This window comes from Salvelinus namaycush, chromosome 15, assembly GCF_016432855.1.
Source record: "Salvelinus namaycush isolate Seneca chromosome 15, SaNama_1.0, whole genome shotgun sequence".
In the NCBI taxonomy this organism is placed as follows: Eukaryota; Metazoa; Chordata; class Actinopteri; order Salmoniformes; family Salmonidae; genus Salvelinus; species Salvelinus namaycush.
In genome coordinates this window covers 6,879,293-6,896,876 of record NC_052321.1, presented here as the reverse complement: position 1 = coordinate 6,896,876, position 17,584 = coordinate 6,879,293, and the positions used below count along the sequence as shown (strand labels likewise).

The window sequence follows — 17,584 nt, the reverse complement described above, 5'->3', positions numbered from 1 at the left end:
ATCTAAAACAAACAAATCCAGAAAATCACATTGTATGATTTTTAAGTAATTAATTTGCACAAATCTGAACATCTAAATGAAACAGGGACTGAGGTCCTGTTGTTAAGTGAGAAGGATGTGAGTGTCACACACTAAAAGTACAAATGTCACCCCAATGACAGAGAGGAAGATCCTAAACGCACAGAAGATCTGAGCAAAACATAAACATGTTCCCTAAACGCATGGAGGTGATCTAAACAAGAGAACATCGCTGCACTGAATGTGGGAGTAAGACTTGAAAATCTTTAAACAAGCGCCAGCGGATTTACAGTAGAAAGACCCGTCTCCTGTACAGCGTGGAAAGAGTTTGTCAGCCACGCTCCACACCGGAGAGAAACCCTACCTCTGCTCTCAATGTGGGAAAAGCTTTTCCAAATGGGCATAGTTTGAGAAGCCATCAGAACCCACAAAAATAATCAAGGAAAGAGCTTGAGCTGAACAACAAAAATAACAACTTTAAACTGATAATTCGCCTGGACCCAGAGCAATGCCTGTAGGAGTTGGCTACACATCGTTGATTATTATGTTGTACGCCATACAAGGAAGACTTTAAACTGATAATTCGCCTGGACCCAGAGCAATGCCTGTAGGAGTTGGCTACACATCGTTGATTATTATGTTGTATGCCATACAAGGAAGACTTTAAACTGATAATTCGCCTGGACCCAGAGCAATGCCTGTAGGAGTTGGCTACACACCGTTGATTATTATGTTGTACGCCATACAAGGAAGACTTAAAACTATCGACCAAACATTGAGGTACATGTGTCTAGACATGATCAGTTTAGTACAGGTGTCAGCACCTTGACTTTCTTTGGCAGAGCCATCCTCTGACCCTCCTGTTTTAACACCGAGTGCTGGTGGAGAGAGAGCTATAGCTGGAGGTACAAGACATAACCCGTAGGGAGGGGGGCGTGGAGGGGTAGGAGGGGACCGTCAAGGGGGTAGCAGCAAGTGGAGGTGGTGGCTGGGGGAGCCTGACTTTTCAGGAGACACTCAGAGGGTCTCTGGGTCTGACCTCCCTTCTCTCACTGGCTGGTCTGAGCTGTTCAGGAAGTCAAAGAACAGGTCATCGTCCACATCCTGTTCACTCAGTCTTCTTACTGGGCCTCATGATGCCGGAGGAGGGCTTGATGGAGCTGCTGCTGGAAGAGCACAGTGGAAAGGTGGTGGTTGAGACATTGGCTGAGCCAAACAACAGGTCTTTGGATTTCATGATGATGCAAGGAGCTGCAGTGATGAAACCAGTTCCTGATGTTGTATCTGGTGGTGGTGTATCTGGTGGTGGTGGTGTATCTGGTGGTGGTGGTGGTGTATCTGGTGGTGGTGGTGTATCTGGTGGTGGTGGTGTATCTGGTGGTGGTGGTGGTGGATCTGGTGGTGGTGGTGTATCTGGTTTGTGGTGGTGGTGTATCTGGTGGTGGTATTGTATCTGGTGGTGGATCTGGTGGTGGTGGTGTATCTGGTGGTGGTGGTGTATCTGGTGGTGGTGTATCTGGTGGTGGTGTTGTATCTGGTGGTGGTGGTGGTGTTGTATCTGGTGGTGGTGGTGGTGTATCTGGTGGTGGTGGTGTATCTGTTGGTGGTGGTGTATCTGGTGGTGGTGGTGGTGTATCTGGTGGTGGTGGTGGTGGTGGTGGTGTATCTGGTGGTGGTAGTGCATCTGGTGGTGTATCTGGCGGTGGTGGTGTATCTGGTGGTGGTGGTGGTGGTGGTGGTGTATCTGGTGGTGGTAGTGTATCTGGTGGTGGTGGTGGATCTGGTGGTGGTGCTCCCAAGTTTCCCCATCATTCTGTATGTCATTGATCTTTGCTTCATAATACAGTTTCTTCTTCCTTTTGTTGAGTCTAGTCACAGAATTTGCTCAGTGATGAAAAAAATTGAGGCTGTGACTCTTATGTGGAGGATGTTATCAGAGTCACAGCCCTCGCTGTGGAGGATGTTATCAGAGTCACAGCCCTCGCTGTGGAGGATGTTATCAGAGTCACAGCCCTCGCTGTGGAGGATGTTATCAGAGTCACAGCCCTCGCTGTGGAGGATGTTATCAGAGTCACAGCCCTCGCTGTGGAGGATGTTATCAGAGTCACAGCCCTCGCTGTGGAGGATGTTATCAGAGTCACAGCCCTCGCTGTGGAGGATGTTATCAGAGTCACAGCCCTCGCTGTGGAGGATGTTATCAGAGTCACAGCCCTCGCTGTGGAGGATGTTATCAGAGTCACAGCCCTCGCTGTGGAGGATGTTATCAGAGTCACAGCCCTCGCTGTGGAGGATGTTATCAGAGTCACAGCCCTCGCTGTGGAGGATGTTATCAGAGTCACAGCCCTCGCTGTGGAGGATGTTATCAGAGTCACAGCCCTCGCTGTGGAGGATGTTATCAGAGTCACAGCCCTCGCTGTGGAGGATGTTATCAGAGTCACAGCCCTCGCATGTTTTTCATCACTGAGCAAATTCCAGGTCTTCTGAGCGCAAACTTGAACGTTATGAGAATTCTGTGCAACATCCGGTGTGCGTTTACAGTGAACACAAAGCGGGTACATCCTTTGTCAGTTTTAACAGCGGTCAAGTAGGCTACTATGGCTATTTGATCATAAATTAAATGTAAGTCCTACCAGAGTGCCCTACCAACAATGGAGAAAATGTTACCAATAGCATTTCAACATGGAAATAGCTGTTCTATCATTCAGCCTACAGTAGCAGCCAATGTGTGGTGTTCAGTGTAGACCTACATTACATGAGACTTTTGAAAAAAAACATGCAGGGCTTGATATTAACCTGTTTATCCACTTGTCCTTCAGACAAGGAGGTGACTGGACATGTTGTTTGATGCAAGAAACCACTTTACAAAATAAAATGCATTATTATTCCCATACCATTATTACAGAGAATCAGACAAATTATGTTACCCTCTGCCTATTGGCTACTGAGCTTATTCAAGCTTGTCTCAAAATACAACACTGCCCCTTTAAGCAGCTCTGCATGGTTATGGCGCACCGGTCTGTGTGTCCAAACCGCTCTGGAGCAGGTTTTCATCAAGGATGTCTCTGTACTTTGCTCTGTTCATATTCCCCTCGATCCTGACTAGTTTGTTGCTACCTGCCAACTTTTGTTTACAGGCCTCCTGGGCCGTATACAGCGTTCCTCACTGAATTCCTATCGGACCTTGTAGTCATGGCAGATAATATTCAAATTTTTGGTGACTTCAATATTTACATGGAAAAGTCCACAGACCCACTCCAAAAGGCTTTTGGAGCCATCATCGACTCAGTGGGTTTTGTCCAACATGTCTCTGGACCTACTCACTGCCACAGTCATACTCTGGACCTAGTTTTGTCCCATGGAATAATTGTTGTGGATCTTAAACTTTTTCCTCATAATCCTGGACTATCGGACCACCATTTAATTATGTTTGTAATCGCAACAAATAATCTGCTCAGACCCCAGACCCCAACCAAGGATCATCAAAAGCCGTGCTATAAATTCTCAGACAACCCAAAGATTCCTAGATGCCCTTCCAGACTCCCTCCACCTGCCCAAGGACGTCAGAGTACAGAAATCAGTTAACAACCTAACTGAGGAACTAAATTTAACCTTGCGTAATACCCTAGATGCAGTCGCACCCCTAAAAACATTTTTCATAAGAAACTAGCTCCCTGGTATACAGAAAATACCCGAGCTCTGAAGCAAGCTTCCAGAAAATTGGAATGGAAATGGCGCTACATCAAACTGGAAGTCTTCCGATTAGCTCGGAAAGACAGTAACGTGCAATATCGAAGAGCCCTCACTGCTGCTCGATCATCCTATTTTTCCAACTTAATTGAGGAGAATAAAAACAATTCCAAATTAATTTTTGATATTGTCGCAAAGCTAACTAAAAAGCAGTATTCCCCAAGAGAGGATGGCTTTCACTTCAGCATGAACTTCTTTGACAAAAAGATCATGATCATTAGAAAGCAAATTACGGACTCCTCTTTGAATCTGCGTATTCCTCCAAAGCTCAGTTGTCCTGAGTCTGCACAACTCTGCCAGGACCTAGGATCAAGAGAGACACTTAAGTGTTTTAGTACTATATCTCTTGACACATTGATGAAAATAGTCTTGGCCTCTAAACCTTCAAGCTGCATACTGGACCCTATTCCAACTAAACTACTGAAAGAGCTGCTTCCTGTGCTTGGCCCTCCTATGTTGAACATAATAAACAGCTCTCTATCCACCGGATGTTTACCTAACTCACTAAAAGTGGCAGTAACAAAGCCTCTCTTGAAAAAGCCAAACCTTGACCGAGAAAATATTTTTAAAAACTAAAAATCGGCCTATATTGAATCTCCCATTCCTCTCAATTTTTTTTAGACAAAGCTATTGCGCAGCAACTCACTGCCTTCCTGAAGACAAACAATGTATACGAAATGCTTCAGTCTGGTTTTAGACCCCATCATAGCACTGAGACTGCACTTGTGAAGGTGGTAAATGACCTATTAATGGCGTCAGACCGAGGCTCTGCATCTGTCCTCGTGCTCCTAGACCTTAGTGCTGCTTTTGACCATCGATCACCACATTCTTTTGGAGAGATTGGAAACCCAAATTGGTCAATACGGACAAGTTCTGGCCTGGTTTAGATCTTATCTGTCTGAAAGATATCAGTTTGTCTCTGTGGATGGTTTGTCCCCTGACAAATCAACTGTACATTTCGATGTTCCTCAAGGTTCCGTTTTAGGACCACTATTGTTTTCACTATATATTTTACCTCTTGGTGATGTCATTCGGAAACATAATGTTAACTTTCACTGCTATGCGGACGACACACAGCTGCACATTTCGATGAAACATGGTGAAGCCCCAAAATTGCCCTCGCTAGAAGCCTGTGTTTCAGACATAAGGAAGTGGATGGCTGAAAACGTTCTACTTTTAAACTCAGACAAAACAGAGATGCTAGTTCTAGGTCCCAAAGAAACAGAGATCTTCTGTTGAATCTGACAATTAATCTTGATGATTGTACAGTAGTCTCAAATAAAACTGAAGGACATCGGCGTTACTCTGGACCCTGATCTCTCTTTTGACGAACATATCAAGACCGTTTCAAGGACAGCTTTTTTCCATCTACGTAACATTGCAAAAATCAGAAACTTTCTGTCCAAAAATGATGCAGAAAAATGTATCCATGCTTTTGTTACTTCTAGATTAGACTACTGCAATGCTCAACTTTCCGGCTACCCGGATAAAGCACAAAATAAAACTACAGTTAGTGCTAAACACGGCTGCTAGAATCTTGACTAGAACCAACAAATTTGATCATATTACTCCAGTGCTAGCCTCTCTACACTGGCTTCCTGTTAAGGCTAGGGCTGATTTCAAGGTTTTACTGCTAAACTACAAAGCATTACATGGGCTTGCTCCTACCTATCTTTCCGATTTGGTCCTGCCGTACATACCTACACGTACGCTACGGTCACAAGACGCAGGCCTCCTAATTGTCCCTAGAATTTCTAAGCAAACAGCTGGAGGCAGGGCTTTCTCCTATAGAGCTCCATTTTTATGGAATGGTCTGCCTATCCATGTGAGACGCAGACTCGGCCTCAACCTTTAAGTAGGTCCTATGATTGAGTTGGCGCCCCCTCGGGTTCGTGCCGTGGGGGAGATCTTTGTGGGCTATACTCGGCCTTGTCTCAGGGTAGTAGGTTGGTGGTTGAAGATATCCCTCTAGTGGTGTATCCCTCTGTGCCTTGGCCAAGTGGTTGGGGTTATATCCTGCCTGTTTGGCCCTGTCCGGGGGTATCGTCGAACAGGGTCAGTGTCTCCCGACCCCTCCTGTCTCAGCCTCCAGTATTTATGCTGCAGTAGTTTATTTGTCGGGGGGCTAGGGTCAGTCTGTTATATCTGGAGTATTTCTCCTGTCTTATCCGGTGGCCTGTGTGAATTTAAGTATGCTCTCTCTAATTCTCGGAGAACTTGAGCCCTAGGACCATGCCTCAGGACTACCTGGCCTAATGACTCCTTGCTGTCCCCAGTCCACCTGGCCGTGCTGCTGCTCCAGTTTCAACTGTTCTGCCTGCGGCTATGGAACCCTGACCTGTTCACTGGACGTGCTACCTTGTCCCGGACCTGCTGTTTAAGACTCTCTCTACCGCACATGCTGTCTCTAACTCTGAATGATCGGCTATGAAAAGCCAACTGACATTTACTCCTGAGGTGCTGACCTGTTGCACCCTCGACAACTACTGTGATTATTATTATTATCATCGGACTCTGCTGGTCATCTATGAACGTTTGAACATCTTGGCCATGTTCTGCATAGGCTAACTAGCTACGCCACATAGCTCCTCAGACCCGGCCTTGGTCAGCAGTCCCAGCAACTGATGCTAACCACTTCGCGGGATCGAAACTCAGAAAAAAAGCTAAACTAGCTAGTAGTCAAACTTTCCAATAGACTTTCAACATTTTTCCAAAAACAACAAACTTTGTCCCAAACAAACCGAGCGCTGCTATTTTTCTTCCAACAGGGTAGATATTTGTTGGGACTTTTGTCAGGTGATTAACTTGAAAGATGTTTAAATTTTCACTATTGGAACCCTGTTACAAATAAGGGAATAGGGAGACTTTTGAAGACACACTCGTTGGGATAGCTCAAAACACAAAACGGAAACCAACGATACGAAACACTGCCCCTCTTTATTCTGCCTCACTCCAAACTGTAATATATACACATGGCATGCCACATCAATACAGGGACTGACTAAGTACACAATCGATAACACTTAGAATCTGCTCTGAAAAATGGGAGGTAAACGATAGCAACAACAAACAAAAAAAACTAGAGATTGAAAGAAAAGATCCATGTAAATTGATAGATTAATCAGTTTCTTTTTTTGATAGACTTGAAAAAAAAAGTGACATGTACTGTCCAGTAAGTAGATAATGGGCTATGCAGTCTAAAAAAGGGACAGGGAAGGAGACCGAGAGACAGGGAACGAGAGGGTGAGAAGAGAGAACAGGGAAAGGTAGAGGGCTCAGGGGTTCTTCCTAGGTTTTGGCCTTTCTAGGGAGTTTTTCCTAGCCACCGTGCTTCTACACCTGCATTGCTTGCTGTTTGGGGTTTTAGGCTGGGTTTCTGTACAGCACTTTGAGATATTAGCTGATGTACGAAGGGCTATATAAATACATTTGATTTGAGCTCTGCAGTCTAAGAGGCTCAGGGGTGAAGTTTCCCACTTAGCTACAGATCTAGAATCAGTTTCTCCTCCCCCAAAATCCTAACCTCAACCGTTAGTGGTTGACCCAAGATCAGCGTCTAGAGGCAACTTCACCCTATAACCTCTAGTGAACCGTGCAGGTGGAACTGCTCTGAAATCAGGTACGAAAGAAATCCAGTCTGTTGTTGATGGGGAAATCAGATACAGTATTTCAACAATCTAAGTCTTACAAGACGGTGTCCTTTCACAAGCATTGTGCCCTGGACACCAAAGGAGTGAACTTCAGATCCATATGAGGGAGAACCAACGTAAGATTTATTTATAAAAACATAGAAATAACTAATAATAAAAAATAAAAACATTTGAAGTACAACTTTGCACATAATAACGCAAAAATAAAAGGTGGACAACTTTCTTCTAAGAGAGAAACTTGGAGAGAAAAAAAGTAGTCTTCTCTTAATATATCCTATCAGTTTTAAAATGGACAGTCTCTAGTGTACACACACTCTGTCCCCTCTCACACTTACCTCTCACACACCTCACCTCTCTCTCACACACACACTTACCTCTCTCTCACACACACACTTACCTCTCTCACACACACACACTTACCTCTCTCTCACACACACTTACCTCTCTCTCACACACACACTTACCTCTCTCTCACACACACTTACCTCTCTCACACACACACACACACACCTCTCTCACACACACACCTCTCTCACACACACACTTACCTCTCTCACACACACACACTTACCTCTCTCACACACACACACTTACCTCTCTCACACACACACACACACACCTCTCTCACACACACACACCTCTCTCACACACACACTTACCTCTCTCACACACACACACTTACCTCTCTCACACACACACACTTACCTCTCTCACACACACACACTTACCTCTCTCTCACACACACTTACCTCTCTCTCACACACACACTTACCTCTCTCACACACACACACACCTCTCTCACACACACACACCCCTCTCTCTCACACACACTTACCTCTCTCTCACACACACTTACCTCTCTCACACACACACTTACCTCTCTCACACACACACTTACCTCTCTCACACACACACTTACCTCTCTCACACACACACACCTCTCTCACACACACACTTACCTCTCTCTCACACACACACTTACCTCTCTCTCACACACACACTTACCTCTCTCACACACACACTTACCTCTCTCTCACACACACACTTACCTCTCTCTCACACACACACTTACCTCTCTCTCACACACACACTTACCTCTCTCTCACACACACACTTACCTCTCTCTCACACACACTTACCTCTCTCTCACACACACACTTACCTCTCTCTCACACACACACTTACCTCTCTCACACACACACTTACCTCTCTCACACACACACTTACCTCTCTCACACACACACTTACCTCTCTCACACACACACTTACCTCTCTCACACACACACTTACCTCTCTCTCACACACACACTTACCTCTCTCACACACACACACTTACCTCTCTCACACACACACACTTACCTCTCTCACACACACACACACCTCTCTCACACACCTCTCTCACACACACACTTACCTCTCTCACACACACACTTACCTCTCTCACACACACACTTACCTCTCTCACACACACACTTACCTCTCTCACACACACACTTACCTCTCTCACACACACACACACCTCTCTCACACACCTCTCTCACACACACACACACCTCTCTCACACACACTTACCTCTCTCACACACACACACACACCTCTCTCACACACACACACCTCTCTCACACACACACTTACCTCTCTCTCTCACACACTTACCTCTCTCTCTCACACACACACCTCTCTCACACACACACTTACCTCTCTCTCTCACACACACACCTCTCTCACACACACACTTACCTCTCTCTCACACACACACTTACCTCTCTCACACACACACACACACACACCTCTCTCACACACACACTTACCTCTCTCACACACACACTTACCTCTCTCACACACACACTTACCTCTCTCACACACACACTTACCTCTCTCACACACACACTTACCTCTCACACACACTACCTCTCACACACACACTTACCTCTCTCACACACACACTTACCTCTCTCACACACACACCTCTCTCACACACACACTTACCTCTCTCTCTCACACACACACCTCTCTCACACACACACTTACCTCTCTCTCACACACACACACCTCTCTCACACACACTTACCTCTCTCACACACACACACACCTCTCTCACACACACACCTCTCTCACACACACACTTACCTCTCTCACACACACACCTCTCTCACACACACACTTACCTCTCTCTCTCACACACACACCTCTCTCACACACACACTTACCTCTCTCTCACACACACACACCTCTCTCACACACACACTTACCTCTCTCTCTCACACACACACACCTCTCTCACACACACACTTACCTCTCTCTCTCACACACACACCTCTCTCACACACACACTTACCTCTCTCTCACACACACACACCTCTCTCACACACACACACACCTCTCTCACACACACACTTACCTCTCTCTCTCACACACACACCTCTCTCACACACACACTTACCTCTCTCTCTCACACACACACCTCTCTCACACACACACTTACCTCTCTCACACACACACCTCTCTCACACACACACTTACCTCTCTCTCTCACACACACACCTCTCTCACACACACACACCTCTCTCACACACACTTACCTCTCTCACACACACTTACCTCTCTCACACACACACACACACACCTCTCTCACACACACACCTCTCTCACACACACACTTACCTCTCTCACACACACACCTCTCTCACACACCTCTCTCACACACACACACACCTCTCTCACACACCTCTCTCACACACACACACACCTCTCTCACACACACTTACCTCTCTCACACACACACACACACCTCTCTCACACACACACCTCTCTCACACACACACTTACCTCTCTCTCTCACACACACACCTCTCTCACACACACACCTCTCTCACACACACACTTACCTCTCTCTCTCACACACACACCTCTCTCACACACACACTTACCTCTCTCTCACACACACTTACCTCTCTCACACACACTTACCTCTCTCACACACACACACACACACCTCTCTCACACACACTTACCTCTCTCACACACACACACACACCTCTCTCACACACACACCTCTCTCACACACACACACACACCTCTCTCACACACACACACACCTCTCTCACACACACACACACACCTCTCACACACACACACCTCTCTCACACACCTCTCACACCTCTCTCACACACACACCTCTCTCACACACACACCTCTCTCACACACTCACACACCTCTCACACACGCACACCTCTCTCACACACACACACACACACACCTCTCTCACACACCTCTCTCACACACCTCTCACACACACCTCTCACACACACACACCTCTCACACACCTCTCACACACACACACCTCTCTCACACACACAGGGGTAGATTTGCCAACCAACACATGCAGGTGGTTCTGACTGAGGGGTTAGGCTATTAGATCATTAGACCAAGCCCCCCTTCCTCTTCCTGTAGTTCATTAGACCATGGCCCCTCTTCCTGTAGTTCATTAGACCACGCCCATATTCCTGTAGTTCATTAGATCAAGCCCCTCCTCTTCTTGTAGTCCTCCAGGTTGAGAGATCTGCGTGGAGCACCGTCCTTTACTGCCAAGGTGTTAGCGCTCACTGACAGAGACTTGGCTTCTGAAAGACACCGGAAAAACAACATTAGTATGACATATCCTGTTGTTACAGTTCAGGTGAAGTTGTCCCTAGACGCTGACCTTGAATCAGTGTAGCTTTCCCCCCCACTAATGGTTAACGTTGGGATTCGGGGAGAGGAAACTGATCCCAGATCTGTACCCCTGGAAAACTTCACGATGGAGGAGCATACTCAAAAGCAGGATCAAGACAGCTAACTTGCCTAAATATTCTGAAATAACTTTAGATTTTAAAAAAAAAGACAAGCTTGTAATTGGCGGCATGGCCTAATGGACTCAAAACACATAACTAGCTTTCTTATTAAAAAAATAAAATCTGTTAATTCTGGTTGTTTATCGAAGTTAGCTGGCTAACTAAAGATGAGAATCTTTCCATTTCAAGACGATTCGATAAATATCTTTATATCTATACATGGGCTCCGATGCAATCCAGGAACCATACATTTAGTTTCAAATGATTCGATAAATATCTTTATACAGTTGAAGTCGGCAGTTTACATACAGTCGTGGCCAAACGTTTTGAGAATGACACAAATACTAATTTCCACAAAGTATGCTGTCTTTAGATATTTGTCAGATGTTACTATGGAATACTGAAGTATAATTACAAGCATTTCATAAGTGTCAAAGGCTTTTATTGACAATTACATGAAGTTGATGCAAAGAGTCAATATTTGCAGTGTTGACCCTTCTTTTTCAAGACCTCTGCAATCCGCTCTGGCATGCTGTCAATTAACTTCTGGGCCACATCCTGACTGATGGCAGCCCATTCTTGCATAATCAATGATTGGAGTTTGTCAGAATTTGTGGGGTTTTGTTTGTCCACCCGCCTCTTGAGGATTGACCACAAATTCTCAATGGGATTAAGGTCTGGGGAGTTTCCTGGCCATGGACCCAAAATGTCAATGTTTTGTTCCCCGAGGCACTTAGTTATCACTTTTGCCTTATGGCAAGGTGCTCCATTATGCTGGAAAAGGCATTGTTCGTCACCAAACTGTTCCTGGATGGTTGGGAGAAGTTGCTCTCGGAGGATGTGTTGGTACCATTCTTTATTCATGGCTGTGTTCTTAGGCGATGAGTTCCTCTGTCCAGTGTCTGTGTTGTTTTGCCCATCTTAATCTTTTATTGTTATTGGCCAGTCTGAGTTATGGCTTTTTCTTTGCAACTCTGCCTAGAAGGCCAGCATCCCAGAGTCACTCAGGGATTTCACCATGAGGCCAATAGTACATTTAAAACAGTTAGATTTTAATGGCTGTGATAAGAGAAAACTGAGGATGGATCAACAATATATAATTTGTGCACATTTATTACAAATAAAAACAGAAATACCTATTCAGACCCCCATTTTTCACATTTTGTTACTTATTCTAAAATTGATTAAATAATTCCCCCCCCTAAACACACAATACCCCATAATGACATCACAATACCCCATAATGACATCACAATACATCATAATAACAAAGTGAAAACAGGTTTTTAGAAATGTATGCACATTTATTGAAAATAAAAAACAGAAATACCTTATTTACATAAGTATTCAGACCTTTTACTCAGTACTTTGTTGAAGCATCTTTGGCAGTGATTTCAGCCTCGATTTCTTCTTGGGTATGACGCAACAAGCTTGGCACACCTGTATTTCGGGAGTTTCTCCCATTCTTCTCTGCAGATCCTCTCAAGCTCTGTCAGGTTGGATGGGGAGCGTCGCTGCACAACTATTTTCAGGTCTCTCCAGAGATGTTTGATCGGGTTCAAGTCCGGGCTCTGGCTCGGCCACTCAAGTACATTCAGAGACTTGTCCTGAAGCCACTCCTGTGTTGTCTTGGCTGTGTGCTTAGGGTCGTTGTCCTGTTGGAAGGGGAACCTTCGCCCCAGTCTGAGGTACAGAGCAAGCTTTCATCAAGAATCTCTCTGCACTTTCATCTTTCCCTCGATCCTGACTAGTCTCCCTGCCACTGCAAAACATCCCCACAGCATGATGCTGCCACCACCATGCTTCACCGTAGGGATGGTGCCAGGTTTCCTCCACATGTGACGCTTGGCATTCAGGCCAAAGATTTCAATCTTGGTTTCATCAGATCAGAGAATCTTTAGGTTCCCTTTGGCAAACTCCAAACGGGCTGTCATGGAAGCCACTTTTCAGTAAAAGGCACATCTGGCCAATCTACCGTTAAAGGTCTGATTGGTGGAGAGCTGCAGAGATGGTTGTCCTTCTGGATGGTTCTCCCATCTCCACAGAGGGAACTCTGGAGCTCTGTCAGTGTGGCCATCGGGTTCTTGGTCACCTCCCTGACCAAGGCCCTTCTCCCCCGATTGCTCAGTTTGGCCGGGCGGCCAGCTCTAGGAAGAGTCTTAGTGGTTCCAAACTTCTTCCATTTAAGAATGATGGAGGCCACTGTGTTCTTGGGGACCTTCAATGCTGCAATAATGTTTTGGTACCCATCCCCAGATCTGTGCCTCGACACAATCCTGTATCGGAGCTCTACGGACAATTCCTTCGATCTCATGGCTTGGTTTTTTCTGACATGCACTGTCAACTGTGGGACCTTATATAGACAGGTGTGTGCCTTTCCAAATCATGTCTAATCAATTGAATTTACCACAGGTGGACTCCAATCAAGTTGTTGAAACATCAAGGATGATCAATGGAAACAGGATGCACCTGAGCTCAATTTCGAGTCTCATAGAAAAAGGTCTGAATATTTATCTAAATAAGGTATCTTGTATACATTTTGCACAATAAAATTCGCTTTGTATTGTGTGTAGATTAATATTTATTTAACTAGACAAGTCAGTTAAGAACAAATTCTTATTTACAACGACGGCCTACCCGGACGACGCTGGGCCAATTGTGCGCAGCCCTATGGGACTCCCAATCACAGCCGGATGTGATACAGCCTGGAATCGAACCAGGGACTGTTTGACGCCTCTTGCACCGAGATGCAGTGCCTTAGACCGCTGAGCCACACGGGAACCCATGATGAGGAATTTGTTTATTTAATACATTTTTAGAATAAGGCTGTAACGTAACAAAATGTGGATAAAGTCAAGGGGGTCTGAATACTTCCCGAATGCACTGTATGTAGAATTATATCAATTAAACAAATTGTATAACATTGAAGTTCTTAAAATTACAACAACAAAAAAAATTATTGAATTTGACTGGCCAATGCCTGTATGAACCCTGCTTAAATGATATATAGTCCTAGGCCTGTTGTTGTATAGGTGAAGTTAAGGGCCAATTTTGTATATATTCACATATATTCCTCTAAGTACACATGTGAACTGCATAAAAATCATTTTAATCTTGGTTTCAAACCATAAAAAAAAAACGTTGATCCCAATGTCACACCTTGGCCCCATTATTTATTAAAAAAAGACCCTCGTATCTTAAAACATTTCAACCGGGGACCGACACGTATCGGTGAATCTTTACATTCCTCTGGCTAATGCATTGATCCTGCTGTGTAGTATAGTTAGTTTGTATAGTATAGACCCCTATGGTCTAGCAGCAGCACTACCGACCCCACACCACAAAATTTAACAATCCCCTTGGAGACGGGTGTTCGACCCGTGAACCCAGCACTTTACGCTCGTTACGTACAAACTCACCTGCATTGGGAACCTGTAGGTCGATCTTGACGTCAAAGTCGTGGACTTTAAAGAGGTCCTCTGATAGGTCGCTGGTGTTCTTAGTCAGGTCGATGACTTTCAGAGCAGCCTGTCCCGCTCCCCTGCCCATCTCAAACTCCAAGTCCATCTCTTTGCCCGACCCTTCTCCGTACTTCTCATTGAGGTGCTGGAGGATAGCTGCATGGACTGAAGGGTCTCTGGCCTGCCCAAAACACAGACAGACACACAAGTTAATCTAAACATTATACAGGCTGGCTGTATCCCAAATGGCATCCTACCCCAACAGAGACTTACGTTAGACACCATGGTGGAGAGAGAGAGAGAGACTTACGTTAGACACCATGGTGGAGAGAGAGAGACTAACATTAGACACCATGGTGGAGAGAGAGAGACTAACATTAGACACCATGGTGGAGAGAGAGAGAGAGAGACTTACGTTAGACACCATGGTGGAGAGAGAGAGAGAGAGACTTACGTTAGACACCATGGTGGAGAGAGAGAGAGAGAGACTTACGTTAGACACCATGGTGGAGAGAGAGAGAGAGACTAACGTTAGACACCATGGTGGAGAGAGAGAGAGAGACTAACGTTAGACACCATGGTGGAGAGAGAGAGAGAGAGACTAACATTAGACACCATGGTGGAGAGAGAGAGAGAGACTAACATTAGACACCATGGTGGAGAGAGAGAGAGACAAACATTAGACACCATGGTGGAGAGAGAGAGACTAACATTAGACACCATGGTGGAGAGAGAGAGACTAACATTAGACACCATGGTGGAGAGAGAGAGACTAACATTAGACACCATGGTGGAGAGAGAGAGAGACTTACGTTAGACACCATGGTGGAGAGAGAGAGAGACTTACGTTAGACACCATGGTGGAGAGAGAGAGAGACTTACGTTAGATACCATGGTGGAGAGAGAGAGACTTACGTTAGATACCATGGTGGAGAGAGAGAGAGACTTACGTTAGATACCATGGTGGAGAGAGAGAGAGACTTACGTTAGACACCATGGTGGAGAGAGAGAGACTTACGTTAGACACCATGGTGGAGAGAGAGAGAGAGACTTACGTTAGACACCATGGTGGAGAGAGAGAGAGAGACTTACGTTAGACACCATGGTGGAGAGAGAGAGACTAACATTAGACACCATGGTGGAGAGAGAGAGACTAACATTAGACACCATGGTGGAGAGAGAGAGACTAACATTAGACACCATGGTGGAGAGAGAGAGAGACTAACATTAGACACCATGGTGGAGAGAGAGAGAGAGACTAACATTAGACACCATGGTGGAGAGAGAGAGAGAGACTAACATTAGACACCATGGTGGAGAGAGAGAGAGAGACTAACATTAGACACCATGGTGGAGAGAGAGAGAGAGACTAACATTAGACACCATGGTGGAGAGAGAGAGAGAGACGTACGTTAGACACCATGGTGGAGAGAGAGAGAGACTAACATTAGACACCATGGTGGAGAGAGAGAGAGACTTACGTTAGACACCATGGTGGAGAGAGAGAGAGAGACTTACGTTAGACACCATGGTGGAGAGAGAGAGAGACTTACGTTAGACACCATGGTGGAGAGAGAGAGAGAGAGAGACTAACATTAGACACCATGGTGGAGAGAGAGAGAGACTTACATTAGACACCATGGTGGAGAGAGAGAGACTTACGTTAGACACCATGGTGGAGAGAGAGAGAGAGACTTACGTTAGACACCATGGTGGAGAGAGAGAGAGACTAACATTAGACACCATGGTGGAGAGAGAGAGAGACTTACGTTAGACACCATGGTGGAGAGAGAGAGAGAGAGACTTACATTAGACACCATGGTGGAGAGAGAGAGACTTACGTTAGACACCATGGTGGAGAGAGAGAGAGAGACTTACGTTAGACACCATGGTGGAGAGAGAGAGAGACTTACGTTAGACACCATGGTGGAGAGAGAGAGAGACTTACGTTAGACACCATGGTGGAGAGAGAGAGACTTACGTTAGACACCATGGTGGAGAGAGAGAGACTTACGTTAGACACCATGGTGGAGGAGAGAGAGACTTACGTTAGACACCATGGTGGAGAGAGAGAGACTAACATTAGACACCATGGTGGAGAGAGAGAGAGACTTACGTTAGACACCATGGTGGAGAGAGAGAGAGAGAGACTAACATTAGACACCATGGTGGAGAGAGAGAGAGAGAGACTAACGTTAGACACCATGGTGGAGAGAGAGAGAGACTAACATTAGACACCATGGTGGAGAGAGAGAGAGAGAGACTAACATTAGACACCATGGTGGAGAGAGAGAGAGAGACAAACATTAGACACCATGGTGGAGAGAGAGAGACTAACATTAGACACCATGGTGGAGAGAGAGAGACTAACATTAGACACCATGGTGGAGAGAGAGAGACTAACATTAGACACCATGGTGGAGAGAGAGAGACTAACATTAGACACCATGGTGGAGAGAGAGAGACTAACATTAGACACCATGGTGGAGAGAGAGAGACTAACATTAGACACCATGGTGGAGAGAGAGAGACTAACATTAGACACCATGGTGGAGAGAGAGAGACTAACATTAGACACCATGGTGGAGAGAGAGAGACTAACATTAGACACCATGGTGGAGAGAGAGAGACTAACATTAGACAACCATGGTGGAGAGAGAGAGAGACTTACGTTAGACACCATGGTGGAGAGAGAGAGAGACTTACGTTAGATACCATGGTGGAGAGAGAGAGACTTACGTTAGATACCATGGTGGAGAGAGAGAGAGACTTACGTTAGATACCATGGTGGAGAGAGAGAGAGACTTACGTTAGATACCATGGTGGAGAGAGAGAGAGACTAACATTAGACACCATGGTGGAGAGAGAGAGAGAG

At 45.5% G+C, this 17,584-nt stretch overlaps 1 protein-coding gene across 1 annotated transcript; it reads right to left on the bottom strand.

Annotated features, from left to right (window-relative positions):
* Positions 1-10,681: 10,681 nt before the first annotated feature.
* LOC120059810 (RNA polymerase-associated protein RTF1 homolog) lies at positions 10,682-15,813 on the bottom strand. The gene is made up of 3 exons (XM_039008861.1): positions 15,802-15,813; positions 14,668-14,890; positions 10,682-11,038 (listed from the first exon to the last, which is right to left on the bottom strand). The coding sequence occupies exons 1-3, from the start codon at positions 15,811-15,813 to the stop codon at positions 10,932-10,934; spliced, it is 342 nt and encodes a 113-aa protein (XP_038864789.1). The 3' UTR covers positions 10,682-10,931.
* Between the last annotated feature and the right edge of the window lie 1,771 nt (positions 15,814-17,584).